The sequence below is a fragment of the Syngnathoides biaculeatus genome, chromosome 5 (genome assembly GCF_019802595.1).
Source record: "Syngnathoides biaculeatus isolate LvHL_M chromosome 5, ASM1980259v1, whole genome shotgun sequence".
NCBI lineage: Eukaryota > Metazoa > Chordata > Actinopteri > Syngnathiformes > Syngnathidae > Syngnathoides > Syngnathoides biaculeatus.
Window position 1 is genome coordinate 4,205,009 of NC_084644.1, and position 24,672 is coordinate 4,229,680.

The following is a 24,672-nucleotide window of genomic DNA, read 5'->3' on the forward strand; positions in this document are numbered from 1 at the left end:
ATACCCTGGGATCATGCCAGGGAAAGGACAAAGCAGCTGTCGGAACGGTTCACTGCCGTGACATCAACACCAGAATCGAAAGGTCTTTCTGGTCAGAGTGTTTCAACATGGACGGGGCACATTAAAAGAAATCATGGAGCCATTAGTCAGCACAGTGAATGAAATGGGAATTAGGGGTTAGCGAAGCGCTACACAATTCCAGGTACCTGGAAATTCGAGGGAAGGGTGGGGGTTTTCAGAAGTAAGTATCGACGACCAGTCATCAACCTCAGACCTGGTTGATGCTGTAAGGATCTGGAGAGTCTGGTCTACAGCTGTTGGACCAAAACAAGACTACCTTTCTGCAAGTTTGTTGTATGATAAAATGTTTGGGCGGCACAAAAATTGTACCCTGGATCGTACCTCCATCGAAATTACGGGAGAGGCGTTTGCTTGCGGAGCGTGTGAAGCGAGGCGCGGGCCGGTCGATCATGGAACTGGCTTCCCGGGTCTGGGCTTGGGTGCGGCCGCTGTACCGGAACTTGGAGCCCAGGACGAGGAAGCGACGTGACGAGGGAGGTTCAATTGCTGAGACCCTGAGGAACAGATGCATTTATTCAGTTTTCACACACGGGCCCTCCTTCATCGGAGCGACAAGGAGACAGTCGCGCTATGCGATTTGGAATTCCAAAATTGGCCGTGTTGTGTAACATGGTAATCAACAACTTTGGCCCTTAGATGGTTCATTCTAAGGTTAGCGAGTTAACAAGTGCACTGTAGCTGGTCAAATGGACATGGAGCCAATTTGTCGGATTAGGCTGCGGTGAGCCAATTACGCAGAGGACAGGCATGTGTTGGCAAGAAGGCGGGTGACATTCAAAAGGGGCAAGATCGAATCTTTTCTTACCTGAAGAAGGTGTGATGTTCAACGCAAACTTTCCACAACTTCTTCGAGGCTTTGTAGTTTGGTAGCTTGAAGCCGATTGTGCTTTCATACTGCTCTTGCTGTGTGCCAAGAAACAAAAAATAATAATAATAATAATTTAGGCGGGGTCAAATTGGGTCACATCCAGTTGATCACATTAGTCTGCCACACAGCTTGATGCATGACATTTACCCCGGAGCAAGGTCGCATTAGTACTGTACATTAAAAAAATCCCCTCCGCTCAGACAGATGACCATATTCAGGTTGAGTAATAAATAAAATAAATAAAAAAGACAGAATACTATATATAGCCTCATTTTTTTTTTAAAATTAGGAAAGTGAAAAGGCTGTGAATTAACAGTTTACAAATCCATCAGGATCATTAAAGCTGTTCTTTTAAGCAGGTGTTCTGTGTGAGAAAATTCAGTCATGATACACAAACAAAAAAAAAATGGTTTAATTCAATACAGGAACCAATGGATAAGGTATAGTTTCCATTTACCTCGGATGGCCGAATCTTAATGAAGAAGCTGCTGCGTTTGTAAGAAATCTTGAGAACTTTTGGCCAAGGGAACCGGTTGATTCTCAGCTTCTCCTTGTAAACCATCAGACCACCAGAGCAAACGCCGAGTGTAATGTCAACACCATCGATATCCTGGACAAGCACAAACGCAGTGACACAGTGGCGCATGCAATCGCAAAGTCCTGCCTTTGCAAAAACAGTCCACTTGGGGGCAGATTTGCAAACACTACGAGGTGATGGGAGTTCAACAGGATACAGCGAGAGATGTCACATTCATTCGAAATATGGATGTTATTGATGTGCAACACAAGTGCTGTCACGACAAATTAAGTTATTTTACAAATAACAGGAAGCGGAACATGTTACAAAGTGAAAACCTTTTGACTCACAAATTCAATCATAAGGGGGCCAAACCTAAAAGCATATCTTGGGATCAACATTTATTCAAGTCATTTATTGAACAGACTAAAATTAAATGCTGTCAAAACCTAAAGATGAATAGAAACTGATGGGATAAAATACTATTTCAAAATATATCGACTTAAAGTGAATATAAACCTACAATATTCTTAAATGTAATTCTCATCAAAATTATCCGTCAATCCATTATCTAAGCCCCGGAGTGCTGGGCCCCACCCTACAAATCCAAAATATGAACTTTGCAACAACGAGAGAAGAAAATACAAAGAAAATTGTGCTTGTCAGTAACAGTTCAAATAATTATAAATCTAAACTTTCAAATTTCTTTGCTCTTATGCCATTTTTTCCAGAGCCGGATATTTGGCATTATCGTTTGGCAACACGTTTGTTAATGATTGCCGTAAAATTCTGTGCGGAGAAGACGTTTTCAGGATGGCTTGATGGGCCTCACCGGTGGGGTTACCCCCACGTGATATTTCAATTTTCATCAGAGAACCGCTGCTGACACAGACGTGCTGACAAATATACATTAGCATTTTTTGTTGTTTTTTTAAGAATCGCAAGTAGCCTATCATTTTTTAAGTCTGCTTTTGCCGTGTATCACAGAATTTGTAGTTTGTGCGTCATCGGCGCTTCATAGCAATATTGTGACGTGCGTGTGTGTGCGCATGTGTGTATTTGTGTGAGGGACTCAGAAGGGTCATCATTTTGTCATCATGCCCCATGTGTTCTTTTGCACAGACGTGGTGCATTACTTAAAGTCATGTTGTTTCTAGTCCTTTACATCCATCCATTATCTTCAATGCTTATCCTCACGAGGGTCACGGGGAGTCTATCCCAGTTGTCAAATGGAAGGAGGCGGGGTACACCCTGAACTGGTTGCCAGCCAATCCCAGAGCACATGGAGACAAAAAACCGCACACACAAGCACACCTAGGGCCAATTTTGAATGTCCAATTAATGTTGCGTGTTTTTGGGATGTGAGAGGAAACCGGAGTGCCCGGAGGAAACCCACCCAGGCACGGGGATAACATGCAAACTCCACAGAAAAGGGGTCGGGATTGAACCCGGGACCTCAGAACTGTGAGGCCAACGCTTTACCAGCTGAGCCACCGTGCCGCCCTAGTCCTTTACAGTACATTTAAATTATTGGTACGTTTGGTGGTGGTGAACATGGCGCACTGAGTTACAATATTAGTGCAATTATCGACACTGGTCTTTTGCACAAGTTTCAACATTAGCAAAGAAGGATATTTGTGAGTCATAATCAGGAAGGTGTTGTGGCCTTTTATCGCTCTAATTCGTAAATTCTGGAGTTACAACGTGAGCTAGATGTGGCCCGCAAGCTGGGAATGTGCCAAATACGTAATTTCTAAGAGTCAGATATTACCTTGGCTTGATGAAGGTCCACGCCATACATGGCAAGCTTCTTGGCATTTTCCAGGAACAGCATGTCTGCTTGGGCTGGACTCATTGACCTTTCAAACAAAGAGCAATCAAATCTAGTAAAACATTTCCGAGTCTTCAAATGACTTCATCATCTGGAGGCTTACCTATATGTACGATGCAACTCCATCACCTTTTCCTCCAGCTCTTTGCTCTGTCCAGGAGCAAGACTAAGATCCTTAACATAGTCAGCTCCGTGGACTTCCGGGTCATATTCACCGAGCTCCGACTGGGCTGTGTAAGAGCCCAGCAGGGAAAGGGTGACGAAGGAACAGGGAAGAACCCCACTCATGATGTCCTTCCTCAGCTGGAGACACAAATAGTACCTGGAGAAGAGATGATAACAATACAATACTTGTTTGCTTCCCACTTAAGAGGTTAAAGAAGATGATTCATGACCAGGGTTGTCTATGTATATCGAAATATGAAGCCGGTCTCGCTCAAGTACTCGAGTCCAAGCGAAATTCACCTTGTAAGGTCTTCGCTAAGCTGTGCCGGGTCAGGAGGGTAGAACTTTATGTTAAAAGTAAACTCGTAGACAGCACCCGCCACCTGTTTCCGGACTTCCTTGGCGGGTTCCAGCCATGTCTGAAGGAAGAAAATGTACATTACTGTATAGCCGATACCTAACGATTCACGTTATAATAATTGGATATAATTTCCAGATGTAGTGGATCTGATTGTGAGGATGAAGGAACTTGGTTTGATTTGATTTAACTGGTAAGATTAAATGTTTAGAAAACGCCATTTGTACGACATTAGACCCTCATAAAACAGTGTGCATCAAAAATTAGATAATGACACTCATCTGTACAGAAATGTTGAGCTGGTTGATATATACCGTCGCTTTAAAATACATTTAGTTTCACAAACACACAAAAAAAAAAAAATAGATTTCCGATTTAAATAAGATTCTTTTGAAAACGCAAATAGATTTAAAATAAAAATTCCAAACAAGTTTTGTACTTTATTTTTCTATCTACAATTTGTTTTATTTCTTCTGACACCAAAGGATAATCTATTTTTTTACAGATATTATAGTTTTAGAGGATTAAGTAAAATATTCCCTTTGTGAAAACGCATATGTAATGAAAATATTTTCAATCTAGCCGTCACTTTTCTATATCACGCCTATCTTCATTAAGGTTGCGTAATAATGGCCATTATGTCCAATACTACTGCCGATAACTTTATGTTTAGGAGTTCAAAATGTGCTTTGTATTATAGAAACAGGTTATACGAGTTGGTCAGAAGCGAATAGAAGTGTGGGGAAGATTAATAATCGTCTGGGGAGCATACAGCTTTAAAATGTGTCCTCGGTTCCGAACAAAGCGGTTTTCGAACGAAAATTTCCAGATTTTTTTTGCTTCTGTTTTCAAACGAAAATCGGTACTCGAACGCCCCCAACAACACCCGGAAATAACAGAACGCGTGCGGCCAGACCGGCTGACCCACACGGCGCGCTCTGTTGCGAATTCCCACCCGCCGAAAAAAAAAACCCGGAAATAACATAACGCGCGGCGAATTATTCGGTTTTCGAACAAATCGGTTCCCGAACGGATCGTGGTCGAGAACCGAGGCACCGCTGTACTTTGCAGGTTTCACCTATTGCGGGAGGGGTACGGAAAGCGAACCCCCGCGATCAACGATGGTTTACTGCGGTTGTTCAGTTCTAAAGGAACGGCACGTAGACAAACCCACGCGAATGACGGTTGACGTTTGAAGCTGACCTTGCTGGTTGGTGTTTCCCAGTGAGCGAGGCCGAAGTAATCCTTCTCCAACAGGTTGAGATTGTCACACACTTTTGTGATGAGCTCCTGCCCCTTAGCGTGTTTCTAAATGAGAAAAGACCCAATCAGAAGGACGAACCCTCACAACGGCGAGCATCCTGTGACGCGGGCGATCGCTTACGTCGAGCTCACACTCATACTGAGTGTCGTCCAGCAAAGTGACTTTGCACTGAATTGTTTTCTGTCGTTTGGAGCCTTTGGTGTCTTCGCCCTTCTTGTCAGTCTTCTTTTCTTTTGCAGGTTTTCCCTCCTTGGCCTCCTCCTTCGGGTTCTCGTCGTCTCCCTTGGCATCCTTCCCCTCTGCCTCTTTCTTCTCTGGACCCTCCTCCTCCTCCTCTTCTACGACTTCATCATCTTCAGCCTCCTTGATTGCAACTTTTTCCTTGGGTTCCTCTGGAGCTGGCTGGAACAGAAAAATGCAGATACATGTTTGAAGATTATTGTTATAATGCTATAAATAGCCATTCATATTTGACGCTTTTTGCACTGACCTGCATTTCTGCGTTGTTGAGTGAGTGCTGATCAGGAGCTTTTTCAGTTTCTGGCTCTGTTTTCAATTCTGGTTCCGGGGCCGCAATTGGTGCTTTGACCCGCTCCTCACTTGACCCTTTTTCCTCGTCCTTCTTTCCTTTTTTCAGGTTTTCTTTTTTCTTCTCTTTGTCTTCTACCTGTTTGTTGTCTGCCTTCTTGTCCCCCTTCTCTTCTTTCTTTTTGGCCTCTTTTGATTTCTCCTCTTCCTTCTTTTTGGCCTCTTTTGATTTCTCCTCCTCTTTCTTCTTGGCCTCCTTTGATTTTTCTTCCTCCTTCTTTTTGGCCTCCTTCAACTTTTCCTCCTCCTTCTTTTTCAATTTCTCCTCCTCTTTCTTTTTAGCCTTTTCCTCCTCTTTCTTCTTTGCTTTTTCCGCCTCTTTGGCCTTCTCTTCCTCTCTCTTTTTCTCTTTCTCCTCCTCCTTTTTCTTGGCCCTTTCTTCTTCCTCTGCTTTTTTCTTGGCTTTTTCTTCTTCCCTTTTCTTCGCCCTTTCCTCCTTTTCTTTTTTCTTTGCCACCCTTTTATCGACTTTCTCCTCTTCTTTAGTCTCCTTTTCCGGATCTGTTTCGGTGGCTTTTTCTTCTGTAGTTTTCTTTTTCACTTCTTGCGTCTCCAATTTTTCTTCTGTTTCTACAGCTTCCTCTACCTTTTCGTCTTCTTCTTGCACCCCTTTATTCTCCTCCTCTTTCTTCTCTTTTTGCTCGTCGTCCTTCTTTTCTGGATCCTCTTCCTTTTTCTCCTCTGTGGTTTTCACCTTCTCTGTATCCCCTTCTTCCGCTTTCTTCTTGGCGTCTTTCTTTTTCTTCTTACTACCCTTCTTCTCTATTTTCACTGGCTCAGTCTTCTTTTCTTCTTGTTGCTGTTTCTCTTCGCTCTTTTTTGGCTCTTTCGAGTCTGTCTCCTCTACGAGAGCATCCTTCTCTTCGGTTTTGACTTTTTCGTCTTTCGCTTCTTCTCCTGTTCCCGCCTGCTCTTCTTTATCCTCCTTCTCCTCCTTTGCTTTCTCCGCCTCAAAGCCCTCTCCTTCCGAGCACTGCGAACGGCGTTTGAGAAAAGAGGAAAAGAGGCGAGAAAGGCCTTTGCCAGCGGAGGTTCGCGTGCGAGGTTTTAGTTGCTCCTCTTCAGGGGAGGAGGCTGCATCGGCAGAGCCGGGCTCGGCAGCCTTCTTGCTCGAGTGGTCCCCCTCGGGGTCAGATGCGCTTGCCTCTGGACTCTGCTTGTTCCCAGGTTCGGGTTCAGCGGCGCTAGCCTTCTGCTTGCCTTCAGTGTCTGCCTCGCTTACGGCACTTGCCTCTGTCGTCATGGTAGCCACTGGGATGGAGAACGAGAAACAAGTAAAAAGAAAACGTAGAGGTCACGGCCCTGTATAGACGGTGACAGAGCACCGCAGTGCAACACAACAAACAAGATTAGGATCAATGAACTATAATCTTGTGTGTCGTAAACATGCGTAATTCCGTTTGGCAAACATATGCAATAAATAGAAACACTTCACCGAGCTTGTACACACACGGAACACAAGCTCGTGTCAAGTTAGGAAACCAAAACATTTTGCTTTTGTAATTCTCATTCAAACAGACTTCTCATATGTCATAACTTGTAATGATATCTCTTCAGGCTATTCAATAAACTGAACTAGTACAAACAATTGACCAAGCCTCCATTTTATGCGGTTTCTTCCCCCTCTTAGTGGCATTTGGCCAACTCTCATCTCTAGACTCCATCCGCAATACAATACAAATTCCTGCATAGACGTCCTGCAGTACACGCACGTGCACAAAATCCTACAATAGCCGTCCTTGTTGACAGCGTTGGACAGTGTGACCGATTTCACATCGCCACCTGTTGCAGACTCATTAAATTTTAGGGACAACAAAGGAGGCATTCTTATGTAGGTGCCTGTTCGCATCCGTGCCAAAATCGCACACCAACTTGTGCATGTCAAGAACAGCTTGACTACAGAGAAATGCAGACCCTCAGACCTCACAGTTCTGCGGACTGCGCTTCAAATCCCGGCCCCGCCTGTGTGGAGTTCGCAAGTTCTCTCGTGCCTGCGTGGGTTTTCTCCAGGCACTTCGGTTTTCTCCCACATCCCAAAAACATGCATTCATTGGAGACTCTAAATTGCCCCCAGGTGTGATTGTGAGTGCGACTGTTGTTTGTCTGCATGTGCCCTGCGATTGGCTGCCAACCAGTTCAGGTTGTACCCCGCCTCCTGTCCCATGACAGCTGGGATTGGCTCCAGCACTCCTGCGCCCCTCGTGAGGATAAGTGGCTCAGAAAAATGAAAGGTTGTATATGAAATTTCCACATCAAAGCCTCACCATGTTTCTCAAGACATTGATCGTAGACGAGAGAAACCATTTGGCTCCAGTCCTGTCCAGTTGTTTGGATTGCTTTTTTCCCAAATTATATTTTTCTCTGAATTTCTTTTGTAGTCAACACAAATAATAGTCAACATAATTTTCCAGTAATCAATTAGGGAATAAGTGCAACATTTTTGAACAAACATGTTTCCAAGTAAATGAACTGTTACAAATTAGTGCCCATACATGAGTTTGAAGATATTTTATAGTTTTTAAAGATGTGAAAATAGTCACGAGGGCCCATATTTAATGAAACCGTAAGCGATTTGAAACAAAAATATCTTCCTAGATCAAATTATATTTAAATGTAAGAACCCTTATTTGATATCAGCTACACAATTCTGCCATCCGTTGAGCTTGTGAATATTTAGAGGTTCTGCTTGAATTGCTTTGGAGGGTGTCAGTATAGCCTTCGAGAGCTGTTGTTTGGATGTGAACTGCCTACTATCCTCATAGCTCTTTTGGTTCTCAACAGGGTTGAGGTCAGGGGAGGAGGATTGGGGCCACACCATGCGTTTCTCTTCTTTTGTGGCCATGGCAGTCTCAGCAATGAAGCTGGGGGTTTCCTCCCATCTTGAGATTGGTCACCGATAAGTGCCATGTAATCGTGGACGGCCCAGGAGGATGGACTAGTGGATAGTTGATGGATGGCTACCATGCCCCAACAAAGCTGCAACATCAGCAAACAGATGGAGGGTTCACGTTTTGAGCCAGATTCACGAAGAAAGAGCTGGTTGTACACTTTAGGTCCGTGAAGGTGGGGAAAATGACCACTTGCAGATTTCCAACTGACCACCTCCATCGGACAAAAACAACCATGCTGTCCGAAGCTAAATTATCTTGCGTGAAAATGCACCATTTCATGCTGCAAAGAACACTGAAGCATAATTTGCCGCAATTTGCTTAAAAGTAGAGAAACTGATGGTGTGGCCCCCATTCTTCCCTGAGCTGTACATGGAGGAACCCCAAGAAAACTGAACTATGAGGGTGCAATTCAAGCAAAAACCATTAAAGGTTTTTACCCCTCTATGTTAAAATATGTAATGACCTGTTACGATGTTTCTGACTGATTTCTGTCAATGATTTCTTAATGATGCAAATTCAAACTGTGACGATTTTCAGTTCTTTAAAATCTGTCTTGAAACTAATGTGCGTAATTAATTGGGTGAGTATATTTATTTTAGTTTTGAATGAAAATTTAAAAAAATAAAAAAATCCAATTCGACATTACCAGTTGATAACTTGAAAATGATGCTGAGTTGACAACTGGGTTGACTATTTCAGATAAATCAAAGAAAAATACCAATTGCATAAAAATGTATAACACTTTGTCCAGAGAATTGTACACTTGACCGTTGCAGCAAAGCAGCCTTGGGGTGTGATGAACTCAACCATGTTGGAGGTTGCGGTGAGGACACATCTCACATGTTTACAGACGTCGTACTTGCCGAATAAAGCCTTTGACTGGCTGAAATAAGCATTATGCAACCACGCAAAGTCTACTCGCCGAGATAGCGCCCCGACAGGAGCGATACACCTCGGCTGAACTTCGTCTTGCCCGATTGGTCATTGCAGTCTGTCATTGGAGTTCAAGTAACACCCCCACCCCACCCCGCCATGTATGAAGTAGGGGGAGGGGAGGGAAGATTCTAGAGGGCAGGCCAGGCCAATCTTCCAGATGTACTGGGATGCCCCAAAGGGCGCAGGCTTTGGCTCACTATACCATACATGAACCTCCCATTGGAACTCCGGGAGAGAAGGGGGGGGTACACACACACACACACACACGGGCACACATTAAAATCCTCTTTAGCCCTCCCATTGTTTGTGTCCAGTGACCAATAACTGCACTCCACTCCATAACTAATCCTCACCACCCTTCCCCCCAATGGACCCCCCACAGGCCTTTTCCCTAGGTCACACCATACTCACACAACTATGCATCAGTGCTCACAGCCTCCACTGGGTCTTTTAATGCTCTGTCATCTCAATTCTGATTGTCAGGAAGCAGACGTGCTCCTAATGGACCAGCTGAGCTTGTGCGTCGCTGCCTCCTCCATTTTGTGATGCCCATCTAACATCTCAGCTATCTGCCAGCTGAGCAGGGGCGGTCTCCGTCGCCCGACCGATGGCGATAACGGGAGCGAACGGTCTTCCCGTACATGAAAAAATGAATCTCTCTTTCATGCTGTGGAGCCAATGAAACAAAACAAAAAAAAAAAAAAACACTGCACTGGAAAGTAAAAGGCTGCCCTCAATACGACACAATTACTCCCTCTAATGAGCTAAATTATAAATGAAGTAGGGCACCCTCTAGCAAGAGTGAGTTGAATTAATTACCCAACAGAAACATTGTGATTGAAATGTTATGACAGTGAATAAGAGATGCTGCAGAGTTTTGTGAAAAGTTTCTTTTTTTCTTGTTAAATGCCAATTCCAGCCAGTGCATCCAATTTGACAAGAATCCAATTCAATTTTAAATCCAGTCACATCATCTCGGTGATGCGTCGCAGCTGCTTTGAGCCGGTGTGCACGTTTTAGATGAAGTGAGACGGCAGGGCCGAATGAGGAAGAGGAGGAGGTATGGTATATTAATAGCTGTTTGTGTTCAGGATGCTTGGACTCATCAGTTAGCATTGACTGACGAGCTCACGTCTATTTATGTTCACACCGTTCTGCAGCACATGGCACGCATATGCGTATGCACACACATGCGGCCGCGCTTGCCCAAACGTGCATTCGATTCTCGCAATTTACGTTAACGTCCCTTTCTCGCGTGAACGGGAATGATGATGCATGTTCTGAACATGAATTATATTGCAAATTCAAAGTAAAGAAAGCATGTTACCTTGCCACCAGGAGCAGGCTTAAGGAATTAGCGGGAGTTTAGAGTTAATCAGGCCCCAAGTTACCAAGTGAGATTATCTCTACCTATCTGCCTCTATTGGCCATCTCACTGTCCCCATCCAGTTGGATTCAGTGCCAGCTCGAGTCTATGTGGAGACGAACTGGTGGAAACAGAGACAATCAACTGTGCTGATGCACGGTTTCATACGGAGCACTGTGCTCCTGGCTAATAAATGAAATAAATAAAAACACGAAAAAAACGAGAGAATCAGCAGAATTTAGCTAAAGTATTGTCCCAGTAATCAACGCACTCAGTAAACACATACAGTACACAAATGCAGACATAAATGCCAACACGTGCCGTGTTGCACTGGTCTAAATGTTCACTTGTAGCAAACAGACATGCCCAAGCAACATAACGAGAACTTGAGCATGGACTGACTATGACAGCCATCAATTCTAAAGTAAATAAGAAGCTACGGAATGCTAAAATTTCAAAGGAGTTAATGTGGATGGACATATTTCGTGAAAATGGATAATGAAATTGTGAACAGGTACCGTATTCTAAGGACATTCTAGAACAGTGATGCCCCATCAAGGTTCAGCACACAGTTACAAAAGGTTTATTTCGGCGAGAACCAATCCAAAGCCGGTTTTCGATGAATCAATACACGCAGATGGTAAGTGCTGCTAATGGTGTAACGTGAACCGCCATGGGAAATGATCGACGCGGCCTCATTGATTTAGCATGGTCGGCCTGTGAGTGAGTCCAAACCCGTTCCCAACATCAGCTCGGCCAGAGCCTCGTTGCAAAAACGAAGCAGCCTTCCAAATATTGAGCATTTTGGACAGATGTCGGGATTTATTGGGCCAACTACAGTGTAACAAGAAATACTCAATACACACCCTTACACAGCGTGCAGCCATTTAAAATACGCCGTCGTGTGCAAAAGTGAGTAAACTCCTCAGTCATTCACAAGTAAAAGACTGAGCTTGTGAAGTTTGTTTATTTAGCACAACACAGTAGTAGTCGAACTGCCCAAATGCATCATAACTCCCAAAAGAGGATTAACAGCAGCAAGCTCCTATGGGACCTCAATGACCTCACTCTCACACAGCAGAGGCACAAACATCTTTCAGCATCTGTTCCATGAGCGCAACATTGCTGATTCAGCACTAGAATGAAGACCCCCAGCAAGAGAATTCCATCCTTGTCATTCCTTAACCTTGCCGTTTACTTTTGCCGCTGTTGCCGGGCGGACCGCATGAACCCGGACCGCCTCCGCCTCATCCTCCACACGTGATAGCTCGCAGCTTCATGAAATATCGGACTATATTTCATCCGGCAGTAGCATCGATTGAAACGACACTCAGGAGTACGAGGCACGTACATATCTTTATATTCTGTGGCAAGCGAGTGCGGGCATTTGCACAAAACTCCCCTCTTGGGGTCAAAGCCAGTCAGGCAGAAAATTTAATTCAATAGCAGAGGCATCTTTAAGGCGCCGTGAAAAACAACTGCACTTCAGATAAGTGTCTTGTGGAATATAAGTTATATAAGACGAAACCGCCATCAAACAAGCTGACAATACCGAGTTGAAAATGTGTTGTTTATCCCCAAAAGGGAATAATAAACTCATATTTACCAAATCCTGAATTATCAGGCTCCATCTATTGCATGTTGCTAAATAAAATCCACACAAGGACATTATAAAAAATAGATGCGCCCAGCCATGTTTACCAGTGCAACTCATGTTGAGACTTTTGATTTGAGGTGATGCACCGTATAAAGCATTAATAACACCCGGGGGGGGGGGGAATCGTTGTTTTACCTTGAGCAGAATTCAACCTTGCATGCAATATGCTAAAAAAAAAAAAAACACCGACTAGATTTTATATGTAACTTTTTTTTTTTTTGCAGAAAACAAGCGCAGACGTGAGCGGGCTGCGTCGCACCACCGTGCGGTCGCTATTTCAACAATCTGAATACGAAAATGGCGCCGAATGTGCGACAAAACAAACATAAACAACCAACCCCGTCGCATCATCGTCACCAGTACGTTCGGACTCACCTTCTGCGGATTGCGCATCAAGGAGGGGGTTGCAAAAAATTGCAAAGAAGAAGCGGCCCAAAAAAAAAAGGACCAAATCCCGTATTCGGAACGTTCAGAGAAGGGACGACGTTGCAGAGCCACACATGCTTTGTTGTGCTGGAGGTGTCCGCGACGCTCGTAAAGGGGCGGAGCCTCGCCGAGGCTGCTTCGGAACCGACTGGAAGCAGGACGCCACCGCTACACGCAAGGTGCACATCAACTTCAGCATTGACGCTATTTCGTATAGAAGCAATCGCAACGGAATCCATTCAAAATTGTAAAATTCCCCACTAAATATTATAATTGCATTTACTGTATATATATATATTTCCCCCCATCCATCACGATTTGCTGAGCTTCTGTTGGGAAAGGTCAGATGAGGATACTTTTACCCTCCAGTACATTACAAAACGTATTTATGAGTACTATTTTTTGGTAAGTTCATTCACTTAAAAAAATGTAGAATGTAATCATAATGAAGCCATTTTCTATAACACATATTTTCATTTGGGCCATGAGTCTGCCAAGGCAGCAAAAAAAGACAACAAAATAAAACCTGATACTCAACGGTTCTTCAACTAACCTGACCTGCATGTTTTGGATGGGAGGAAGCGAACGAAACCAGAAAAAAAAAAAAACCACACACAACCTTGAGGAGAACCACAAGAAGTCTGGAACCTGGATTCAAACTCCCACCACCACACAACTCGGATGCGGCTGTATGACTATTTTTTTAAAGGACAGTACATATATAACATTGTCCTTATTTCCCTGCTAAATGTTTTCTATGGAAATATACAGAAACCCATAGAATTCTAGAATTTTTTTTTACAGAACAACTTGTCCGATAGAACTTCGGCTTTGATTTTCTCAAGAATTTCTACAGAACATTTGAATTTCTATAGAAATTATAAGGGACTTGGGTCTGAAAGTTCTATAGTTCTTTAGAAATGTTCTATAGAAGGTGACACGGTGGAGCAGCTGGTAAAGCGTTGGCCTCACAGTTCTGAGGACCCGGGTTCGATCCCGGCCCCGCATGAGTGGAGTTTGCATGTTCTCCCCGTGCCTGCGTAAGTTTTCTCCGGGCACTCCGGTTTCCTCCCACACCCCAAAAACAACATTAACTGGACACTCTAAATTGCCTCTAGGTGTGATTGTGAGTGTGGCTGTTGTCTGTCTTCATGTGCCCTGCGATTGTCTGGCAACCATTTCAGGGTGTACCCTGCCTCCTGCCCGTTGACAGCTGGGCTAGGCTCCAGCACTCCCCGCAACCCTCGTGAGGATAAGCAGCTAAAAAAATGAATGGATGGATGTTCTATAGAAATTTTTTAGCAGGGTTTATTTATTTGCTCTTATTACTTATAAAGTACACGTTTCTGGTACCTTATAGTAAACTTTCTGTCATCTATTTAGCTTTAGGCTGAGGTTAGCAAACATGGCTCTCATTTTACCAACAAGCAAAAAGGCAACACCAGAAAAACTATTTGGACACCCTCATTACAAAGACACTAAAAGGCAATCACGCATACTACCGACGTTAAGTGTTAGCGTCCAAGCCATCAATCTGAAATTCAAACACAAACAAACACATTCATAAAAGTGCGCACACATTCCGTCCGTCTTATTGGATCCCGCCCATCTGCCTGACCCCATTAGGCCCATACGGCTGACGGGCGGGGTGGGAAGGGGGTGCAGTGAACGGGTTCATTATTCCCTCTCAGACACCATCACCTTTGTCTCGCAGAGACAAGTTCATCTGTTGTGTCCGGCAGTGCCCCCCAGTAGCTTTTCAAACAAAGATCTTACCAGTTAAATAGGTTGACTCTCTTAATCCCGTGAGTCCAAATCCAACAGAGGAAACCCCCAAAAAATATAAACTTCCACCACAGCGAGTCACTTTTTCCCCCCGTCCCCGTTGTAGACTTTAGTCACAGAGCAAAGTGACGCCGGGTCAGGATGTTGACGGTGACGTTAAACATTGACTAAAGCGCTCCCGGAAGAGACCCCACTAATCCTGCCCAGATACAGGGGGGGAAAAAACAGTACTTAGTTTATTTGTTCTGCTTATCTTGGACAGATCCAGGTCTGAGAGAGAGAGAGAGAGAGAGAGAGAGAGACAGAGAGAGAGAGAGAGAGAGAGAGAGAAAAAAGGCATATAAAGCAGCGGTGATGCAGCTGAGTTGCTTAGGAGACTGCAAGGAGCAGGTGTTGTGCTGGACCCGGGAGAGCAAACAGAACCGGGAGGGGAGGAGCGCCACTCGCGGACCCACAATCTCGAGAGACCACGCCAGACTGGAACCACAGACAAAGACAGACCGACTCAGACTGGCGTGCCGGACACACCCTAAAAAAAAAAAAAAAAAGTGCCGCACGCTCTCGGGTTTCTTCTTCGTTTGCCCGCCCCGCTCCGAAATGGCACATGATGATGATGATGATAGTGGAGTGCATCATTCAGCTCCAGCAGAGTGCCCCGTGGGTGGAGGCAGGGCGGGGCTGGGGAAGGGGGCCATGTTTGTTTGGAACATCTTTATCCCTCTCTGGCTCCATCACTCCCTGATTACATAATAAAGTCCCACAGCGCTTCCGCCCAAATCATCTCCCCTTGACTTTCGGCGCCACATCTGGGCGCACGTCACACACCACAGAGCGCTTCCCTCCCGCATCTTACATAAAACCACACGCCGCCACGTAAAAAAAAAAAAAAAAAATGCTCACAAAATATGAATCTCGAGCGCACGCACGGAGAGTTGTTTTTTTTTTTGTTTGCGCTCACGCCCTGAGCCCTCGCGAGCGCTAATAGGATGGCGACGGAGTATCAATATTCATGAGGCGCTGTTATATCATGAAGAATTCATAAAGAAGGAATGTTGCTGCCCTTGTCTCCAAAGCAGACATCTTGGGTCTGCCTTGTGCTCGTGAACTTACACAAGATACAGTCCGGAACAAAACACGAACTCTTTTTGTTACATTCAGCCAAAAAATAAGCTTTTTTTGACTAATGTGCTAATTTATGTTGTAAAAACAAAAAGAGAAATTACAAAAAGTACTGTAAATTATTTTCTTTTCCTTTCTGCTTGTCCCGTTAGGGGTCGCCACGGCGTGTCATCTTTTTCCATCCAAGCCTATCTCGAGCATCTTCCTCTCTCACTCCCCTGTCCTCATGTTGATATTATTCAATAAAGCCTTGATAAGGGTATATATGAACTGTATCATAAAATATCAAAAAGTATGTCAAGTATGTTAGTGTTTGGTCTGCTCTGTGTTTAAATGAACAACTCTATAAGCAAAAGACACTTCACTAACCAAACAGTGATGGCCATTTTTGAGCCTCTGAATACATCATCTTCATGTTTTTTTTTTAATTTTCCTGGATGGCTTGAGCTAGTGTGTGCTGCCACCCAGTGGAGAAACAAATGAGTACACTTATCAAAGGCAAAGCGTAGAGACAAGTGCACTTATTTGCACACGAAATTGTGGTACATCCATCCATCCACCCATCAATCAATCTATCAATCCATCAATCCATCCATTTTCTGAGCCACTTATCCACACAAGGGTCACAGGAATGTTGGAGGCAATCCGAGCCAAACGCAGGGCACATGGACACAACCAACAGTCTCACTCACAATCACACCGAAGGACAATTTATCCATCTCCCCATTTTCTTTTGCTGCTTATCCTCACGAGGGTCGTGGGGAGTGCTGGAGCCTATCCCAGCTGTCAACAGGCAGGAGGCGGGGGACACCGTGAAGTGGTTGCCAGCCAATCGCAGGGCACATGGAGACAGACAGCCGCACTCACAATCACACCTAGGGGCAATTTAGAGTGTCCAATTAATGTTGCATGTTTTTGGGATGTAGGAGGAAACCAGAGTGCCCGGAGAAAATCCACGCAGACACGGGGAGAACATGCAAACTCCACACAGGCGGGCCTGGGATTCGAACCCTGGTCCTCAGAACTGTCAGACCAATGTTCTACAGCGAACATACAGTGCCGCCTGTAGTACATTAAGATTTTCTTTAAAACAAAATAGATAACTGACTCTGTTTGATACTATATGCGATAAATCCCATGTACCCCAGTCTGTACTGTGGCGTGCAGCAACCATTTTTTTCCACAACTGTTCCGTCGTTATAAAAACACAAAAAGTTTCAAGATGGGCCATAAATGGCACCCAGCAAGAGTGAGGGAATCCCCCGCCATTTCCTGACTGACACATTGATGCCAAAGCACTTCGTGAGCGCGTGTTATCGTGAGATAAAGATGCGTTTGCGTCCACATGCCTCGGGGTGATTTGGTGAACCCCACCCCACCCTCCCAAAAACAGTGAAGCAATACCATGCTGCAGCTCTTGCATTGAATTACAACGTCCTTACTTGTACCACTGTCTTGCATAAAAACAACACTTGATATTTGTAATAAACAAGCATCAATCATAAATTGGACATTGGATGTTTAGGTTAAAAGGGAATGGATACTCACAACATGTTCGTGTCAACGTCCAAAAAAGTGTGACCACATGAAAAAGCAGAAAAGAAGACAATTAACAACAACATAGGCCTATGAAGCAATGTACAGTATATTAAATATTGCCTATTTTCCGTCAAAAGTTGCCAGAAAACATGATTACAAAATAAGCCTCAATTATATTTCGAATTTAATATCATTACACGATAATCAAACGTCACATTAACAAAATGTTGGATTGATTGGTTTGTTATTAGATGCTGATATACTTTTCTGAACAGTGATGTTACCCAAAGTTTTTAAGGTTGAATTAATAGGGAGAGGTTAAAGTAGTGACTATGAGAACATGAAAATAAATAATGTACAATATGTATACACGTTAAATCGTTAAAAGACATTACACTGTTTGAAATTTTTCCAATGAGTACTATAGCAAATGGTGCTTAGCTTTTAGATACAGCATTGAAGCTAAAAAAAAAAAAAAAAAATACAGGTACGACGAAGTGACAGGAGGAAAAATGTACCAAAAAAGCACAAACAAATATCAAGTGAGTCAAGGTTTCGTACCTGAGCGACGACATGTTTGTGGGAGCTCTTTAGCGAGGAGCCATGACACTTCAGTTCCGGTGTTCCCTGTTTCCACGGGGGCGTTGTCGCAGCCGCAATGACCGAGCAAAACCGTCCATCTGGAGGGTGGAGCTATTGAGTCTCATTTCATCGTAAACACTCTTCGCCAACATTATCATTTTTTTCCCTCATTACTATTATTGTTTATAATAATAATAATAATAAGTAAATTTAAGCTTTCTGTATTGTGCTGCAACGAAGTCGCCACACATATACCGCCATTAAATGTGTGACGTCAGCACAGGTGAAGCTGCCGCTTTCGAAGGGGTTTGCGCATGCGCAGTTGAAGTTATTCGTATTGTCACCAGGCAATGCACAAGTACCGTTTTAATTTTAAAAAAATTATGGATTTTATTATTACATAAATAGATGTAATTTAGACTACATTTGTTGTAACGTGTTTTTTGGACGCCAAAACCATGATTAGCATACAAAGTTGCAGGAGAGCGCAGTTCGGTACTGTATTATCGTGCGTCGCAGTGCGGATCCACCCCAGCGGGATTCATGAATGCGAACGCGCATGCCGTTTCTGCATCTGGCTGCTTGCAAATGAAGATAAGGACAACTGTCACTTTATGACCCCACAGCCAACTAACTGTACTGTATGCGTGCTTGTGGAAGCTGCAGCTCGCACGCTGAATAGAAATGAAATATTTATTTGGCTTGAGAAAAATCGACCAAGTTCGCATGAAATTAAGTAAAAGTTGGAATTCACCCTAAAGTCTCAGATGAAATCTTAAAATCCCTTTATTAATGTTTTTGTGAGTAATTTTCGCAAATATATACCGTTGGCACGAGTTCACATATTAGTTATACACTATTACGTTTACACTATTATGTTTTTTGTCGTTTGTTTGTTTTTACTTTCCTCCTCCAACCTGCGCGACGTTTCCAACCAATCACCTGCGAGACCAAGCAGGTAAAGGTAAGGTAAGCGTTTATTACGCAATGTGGGTGAACAATAGAGAGAGGCGTGTGCATGTGCGCGTCTCGAGCAGACGGTGTACACCTCACCCTCCGCCTCCCCCCTACAGGAAGAACATTGAAAAAAGGACTCGAGAGACGCTGCCGGGTGGCGTGTAGTAAAGTTATGACTTGAAAATGGCTGACCAGGGCCCCCTTTTAACATCCTGCATTATCTTTTATTTATCCATCGGGGCCGCAATATTTCAAATCCTCGAGGAGCCCAACTGGGAGTTGGCCAGGAGCAAATATGTTCTCCAAAAAGAACAGGTTTTGAAGAAGTACCCCTGCCTTAGTAGAGAAGATCTGGAGGAAATTCTCGAGGTATGGATTTATACATACAAGTTAAATTGACATTAGGTACGCCGGGTCGCTTTATAATTAAACAGAAAACTACACCCAATGATCATTTAAGTTGAATTAACCAGGTCGGGCTATAATTTCCACGTGTAAATATTACTCTGTGGCTCGCTAATAAAGAGGTATTTATAGAAGTTCATCACATAAAACACTGAACATAAAGTTAAGTTTGTCTCATATTTATGTTTGAGGACAACAACAACAAAAAAGAGCGTGAGAATATTTCAATCTTGGACACACGGGGGTGCAAGCATGAACTTACACGTCTTATTCACATGCTGGAATTTTTGCACAAGGTGTGTCTCGCCTTCCTTCATTGGCTCAGAGAAGTTTTATGGGCGCTTTTTATCCACAGGTGTATTTCATTCAACCAAACTTCAAATGTACGCATCTGATGGAGTGATCGTCCAAAATGTGTCACATATTGCGCCTTTTCAAAGATACCCTGCTAAAAAAATATTTCCATAGAAATCTATAGAAATAGTTTGTACAGAACAACTTGTTCTATAGAACTTTGGCTGTGATTTTCTATAGAAATTCTACACAACAATAGAATTTCTATTGAAATTAGAACAGGATGTATATTTTTTTAGTCAGTAACCTTAAAAATTAGTTTGCACAGTGCACTCATGATTAGCTAATCTGTCCAAACTCTCTGAATATATATAATTTACATTGTTTGGTACGATATCCGATAAATACCATGTACCACAGTCTATAGAAATTCTAGGACTTGGGTCCAGAAGTTCTATAGTTCTTTAGAAATTCTTTAGAAATGTTCTATAGATTTTTTTTTTAGCAGGGTAAGATTATGTTAATGATGGAGAGGAGTGAAAATTATATTTCTTGTAATTGTTACAGTAAGCAGTGGTTGTGGTGTTGATTAAGGATAGTGATGGAAATATGTTGACTGATGCCAGTGGTGTGCTAAGTAGATGGATTTGAGAAGTTAATGAATGAAGAAAATGGGAGGGAAGAAGAGGCAAGAGTGAATGACCAGGAAGTGGCAATGATAACTAAGGGCTCTCTCTTAGAACTCTTAGAAAGGCACTGAACAGGATGATAAATGGAAAGACAGTTGGTCCTGATGGCATATCAGTGGAGGTATGGAAGCAATTTGGATAGGTGGCTGTGGAGTTTTTGACCAACTTATTCTATCGAATACTACCGGGAGAGAAGATGCCAGAAGAATGGAGGAAAAGTGTGCTAGTCCCCATTTTTTAAGAACAAAGGCGGACTACAGAGGAATAAAGATGATGAGGCACACAATGAAGTGATGCGAAAGAGTAGTGGAGGCTAGACTCAGGACAGAAGTAAGTATCTGTGAGTAACAATATGGCCTTGAGGATGCTCGTGGAAAAGTACAGAGAAGGTCAGAAGGAGCTACATTGTGTCTTTGTAGACCTAGAGAAAGCCAATGACAGAATACCAAGAGAAGAACTGTGGTACTGCATTTGCAAGTCCGGTGTGGTGGAGAAACGGGTCCAAGCGGGGTGGAACAGTTGGCGGAAGGTGTCTGGTGTTCTATGTGACAGAAGAGTCTCCGCTAGGATGAAGGGCAAAGTCTATAAGACTGTGGTGAGGCCGGCCATGATGTACGGATTTGAGACGGTGGCGCTGAAGAAACAACAGGAAGCAGAACTGGAGGTGGCAGAAATGAAGATGTTGAGGTTCTCGGTCCGAGTGAGCAGGTTGGATGGGATTAGAAATGAGCTCATTAGAGGGACAGCCAAAGCTGGATGTTTTGGAGACAAGATTCGAGAGAGCAGACTTCGATGGTTTGGACATGTTCAGAGGCAAGAGAGAGAGTGAGTATATTGGTAGAAGGATGCTGAGGATGGAGCTCCCAGGCAAAAGAGCGAGAGGAAGACCAAAGAGAAGGTTTATGGATGTGGTGAGGGAAGACATGAAGACTTGTGAGTGTTAGAGAGGAAGATGCACGAGACAGGCTTAGATGTAAAAAGATGACACGCTGTGGCGACCCCTAAAGGGACAAGCCGAAAGGAAAAGAAGAAGTTACAGTAAGCAGTGGTGTAATATTTAACTGTATTACACTCTCTGTTTTGGCCCTTATTTGCTGCGGATAGCATAAATATTATCTATTTATGCTTGTACAGGCAGCAAGGTGAACCAGTGACGAGCACATCTGCCAATATTTCTTGCATTTATCGTTAGCCTTTCTCCGCTTTGTTATTTGTTTCCTTGTCAATGCATGTTTGTTTGTTTTTAAATGCCTTCCAGGTAGCGTCAGAGGCTGCAGGCCAAGGTGTGATCATCACTGGGGACAATCATCGAAACATGTGGGACTGGGGAAACTCTGTCATCTTTGCAGCGACTATTGTCACAACGATAGGTTCGTGTGTTGAATATTTTACATGCACTGCAAACAGAAGAGTTGTTTTTACGCCACAGTAGCATCAATTTATTGCGCCAAAAGTAAGAACTTGCTCATCCAAAATTTCATATGGAAGGTAGATTTTTGACACCAATATGCAAGGCGAGCCTGTGTGCAAAACTATGTTTGGGCTAAATATATTATCCAATACACTACAGTGGCAGCATACCGTGTGAACATCCCAGAATGCATTGCAACAGATGCTGGATAAATTCATGATTCAGTAGCCAACACGATGAGTGGCAGTAAGTCACAAGTTCCCTTCCACTTTGCATTGAATATGCCACTCCCAAGATGTATGAAAATTAGCAAATACAACTATTTAGCGCATAATAAGTGAGACACAAACAATGATCTTGTCAGTGTGTACAACTGCAATTTTTTTAGACTCAGCTATCACTGTTATCATCCATTTTCGATTGCGCTCGTGCTCATCAGGGTCACTGAGTGAGACGAAGCTGATGCCAGCTGACTTTCAGTTGGAGGAGAGGAGCGCAGGAATCATACACTATATACAATCATATCATCCGTTCAAACACACTTTGACACCTGAGGAAATTGTTGTCCCGAATAAACGCAGCATGCGTCTGAGCTGAAATTCAGACCACAGACCTCAGGACTGTGAGGCAGATTAACCGCAAGTACACCACACCGCCCATGCAAAGAAATTCCATCCATCCATCCATCCATCCATCCATCCATCCATCCATCCATCCATCTTCTTTGCCGCTTATCCTCACGAGGGTGTGTATATCTTTTCATCAAGTTTTGTTTTAAGGTTAGGGTTAGGATATAACGTATGATAGCTCCTTCTATGTAGAAGAAGGGGAACTATGAGACCGGGTGATTTCCCAGTAAGCGTCTGCTGCGTTCCCAGAGTTCCCCTGTTAGTAGCGCAGGGGCATTGATCACAAGGAGACTTTTCAGCACGGGGGAGCGCTCAGGCCATCACACCGGGAGCGAACCCGTGTCCTCAGAACTGTGAAGCCAACGCTATACCAGCCGATCCACCGTGCCGCCCGCAAAGAAATTTGGATGTTGAGTAGCACAGAGTTCGCCTTTACATGAACATTGGCTGCGGCTAAATCTTTTTTTTAATTTTTTTTTTTGTTTTAAAGAAGATCGTTATGTTACCCAAGTTTAAAACGTTCAAACAACACTGCCGTAATTTTGATAACAAGTAATGACGCATGTGATCAGTTTTGAATGTGAGTCAACATTCTTCAGGCAACGTCCATCTCGTAATCCTCTTTGTAATTTGAGGCTGCTCAAAATAAGCAAAAACAAAAGATTCAAAAGAAAGGCGAGGTAACAGCAGAGTTAATCCTGTGTGCCGCTTGCTGAACTGAGTTCCTGGCGTAGGCTTAGGTCCAGTTGGACATGCCACTGTCTCGCGTTACGCTATGCGTGACCGCTATATGAACTTTGACGGTGAATTTGATGACGGATCGCCGACCGTCGACCATTCACACTCGTGTTCACATCTAACGGCAATTCAGTCTTCAGTTATTGGGATGTAGCATGCGAGAGGGAACAAGCTAGGAGCACAGGCAACGGGGCCAAGATTCAAACTGAGAACATCAGAACTGTGAGGCAGGCTCAGCTGCCTGACATTTTGCTAGTTGTTATGTTCTCAAAAGACCTCACATGACTAGAAATGTCCCATTTATGTTTTTTTAAACAGAAACAGAAACCGTTCTGATAATAGTATTCTCTAAAAAGACGCATTTGTGGTATTCTTTAGGCTACGGCAATGTCGCCCCCAAGACTAAAGGCGGTCGAGTGTTCTGCATCCTGTACGGTTTGTGCGGCATCCCACTCTGTCTGGTATGGATAAGTAAGCTGGGTTCGTTCTTTGGAGATCGGGCAAAACGTCTGTCCGAGATCCTCATCCGCAAAAAGGTGCCAGTGGTAAGTCTCAAAGCCCGCGCCGGTGGTTGCGACGTTTGGAAAATCCCAGAAAGATTTTTCTCTTTGATTTTTGTCTTTTTGATTTTTCGTTTCAGAAACGCGTACAGCTTATCTGCACGGTTATATTCCTGTTATGGGGACTCTTCGTGCACCTGGTGATCCCGCCGTTTGTTTTCATGTCGCTGGAAGGGTGGAGCTACTTGGAAGGCCTCTACTTTTCTTTCATCACGCTCACGACTGTCGGCTTCGGAGATTACGTGGCAGGTAGACTTCATGTTTTTATCATCGCTTCCTCACGATTGAACACATGCCTTCATTTCAGGTGCGAATCCAGATATCGAATACCCGAGGCTGTACCGAGTGTTTGCGGAGATATGGATCTACATGGGCCTGGCCTGGCTGTCTCTGTTCTTCAGCTGGAATGTAAACATGGTCGTGGAGGCTCACAAGGTGTTGAAGAAAAGACGGCACAAACGCCGACCCTTCCAGGACGACGAACCTCAGCCCGGAGAGGACACGCCCAAGTCGGACACGGCCAGGCCGACCGTTATCGACATTTTTGGCTTCTTATCGGACAAGGAGGAAGACTACAGCACTGTTATCAAGGAGATCGGAATGGCGGCAAAACCGAGTTCCGTTGACGTCTTCAATCGCTCCAAGAGTTGCAGCGACATCATGACCACCAACATCGAGGTGCTGGATCACTCGCCGCGGCACAGATGCCTGTTGAGCATCAGCGAAGTATTTATCAACCCAAAGAACGACGACTGCCAAGAAAACTCAACAGGAGAACCAGCAGAGTGCGCAGGAACTGAAGAAACGCTCAAGGAAGCCGACGGGACAAATGATTCGCCGAATAACGGCATTACGTTGACTGTGCCAGCCGTAGGAGGAACGCAAGAAGGAAATGAACAACCAAGTAATGCTGTGACCCGGTTTACAATTTCTAAAGTAGAAGAGAAAGATGTATTAATCAATAAGGACGAAGATGGGTAACGTTGATGACAAGCAACACCATGAACTGTTTTCCA

At 43.9% G+C, this 24,672-nt stretch overlaps 2 protein-coding genes across 18 annotated transcripts in view; one reads left to right on the plus strand and one right to left on the minus strand.

Annotated features, from left to right (window-relative positions):
- Window positions 1–18,057, minus strand: part of LOC133500331 (protein 4.1-like) — a 42,410-nt gene extending 24,353 nt beyond the window's left edge. For 10 of the 16 annotated variants that reach the window (XR_009794864.1, XM_061818882.1, XM_061818879.1 and 7 more), the window contains exons 1-12: window positions 17,953–18,041; window positions 17,295–17,323; window positions 5,575–6,923; window positions 5,205–5,486; window positions 5,024–5,128; window positions 3,763–3,881; window positions 3,401–3,619; window positions 3,238–3,325; window positions 1,407–1,559; window positions 887–984; window positions 403–575; window positions 207–314 (exon numbers count right to left, since the gene is read on the minus strand). Coding sequence is in view for 15 of the 16 variants with exons in the window: in XM_061818882.1 (XP_061674866.1) it covers window positions 207–314; window positions 403–575; window positions 887–984; window positions 1,407–1,559; window positions 3,238–3,325; window positions 3,401–3,619; window positions 3,763–3,881; window positions 5,024–5,128; window positions 5,205–5,486; window positions 5,575–6,923; window positions 17,295–17,323; window positions 17,953–17,966 (2,737 nt within the window). In the remaining variant the exon portion in view is untranslated. The other 6 variants (XM_061818885.1, XM_061818883.1, XM_061818888.1 and 3 more) reach the window with 6 other exon arrangements.
- A 1,033-nt stretch (window positions 18,058–19,090) lies between these two features.
- On the plus strand, window positions 19,091–24,643 carry LOC133500470 (potassium channel subfamily K member 5-like). 2 transcript variants are annotated; one of them, XM_061819148.1, is made up of 5 exons: window positions 19,091–19,299; window positions 21,577–21,688; window positions 23,475–23,641; window positions 23,737–23,905; window positions 23,964–24,643. In XM_061819148.1, the coding sequence occupies exons 1-5, from the start codon at window positions 19,114–19,116 to the stop codon at window positions 24,635–24,637; spliced, it is 1,308 nt and encodes a 435-aa protein (XP_061675132.1). In that variant the 5' UTR covers window positions 19,091–19,113; the 3' UTR covers window positions 24,638–24,643. The 2 variants fall into 2 exon arrangements, with proteins under 2 accessions (XP_061675132.1, XP_061675133.1); XM_061819149.1 differs by having other exon boundaries at window positions 23,976–24,643.
- Window positions 24,644–24,672: the final 29 nt, after the last annotated feature.

What these genes read in the sequence shown, in the direction of transcription:
- LOC133500470 (XM_061819148.1), top strand. Translation starts at nt 19,114, where the DNA reads ATGGCTGACCAGGGCCCCCTTTTAACATCCTGCATTATCTTTTATTTA. An exon ending in GACTATTGTCACAACGATAG is followed by an intron (nt 21,689 to 23,474) that starts GTTCGTGTGTTG and finishes GGTATTCTTTAG; the next exon opens with GCTACGGCAATGTCGCCCCC. An exon ending in TCCGCAAAAAGGTGCCAGTG is followed by an intron (nt 23,642 to 23,736) that starts GTAAGTCTCAAA and finishes TTTTCGTTTCAG; the next exon opens with AAACGCGTACAGCTTATCTG.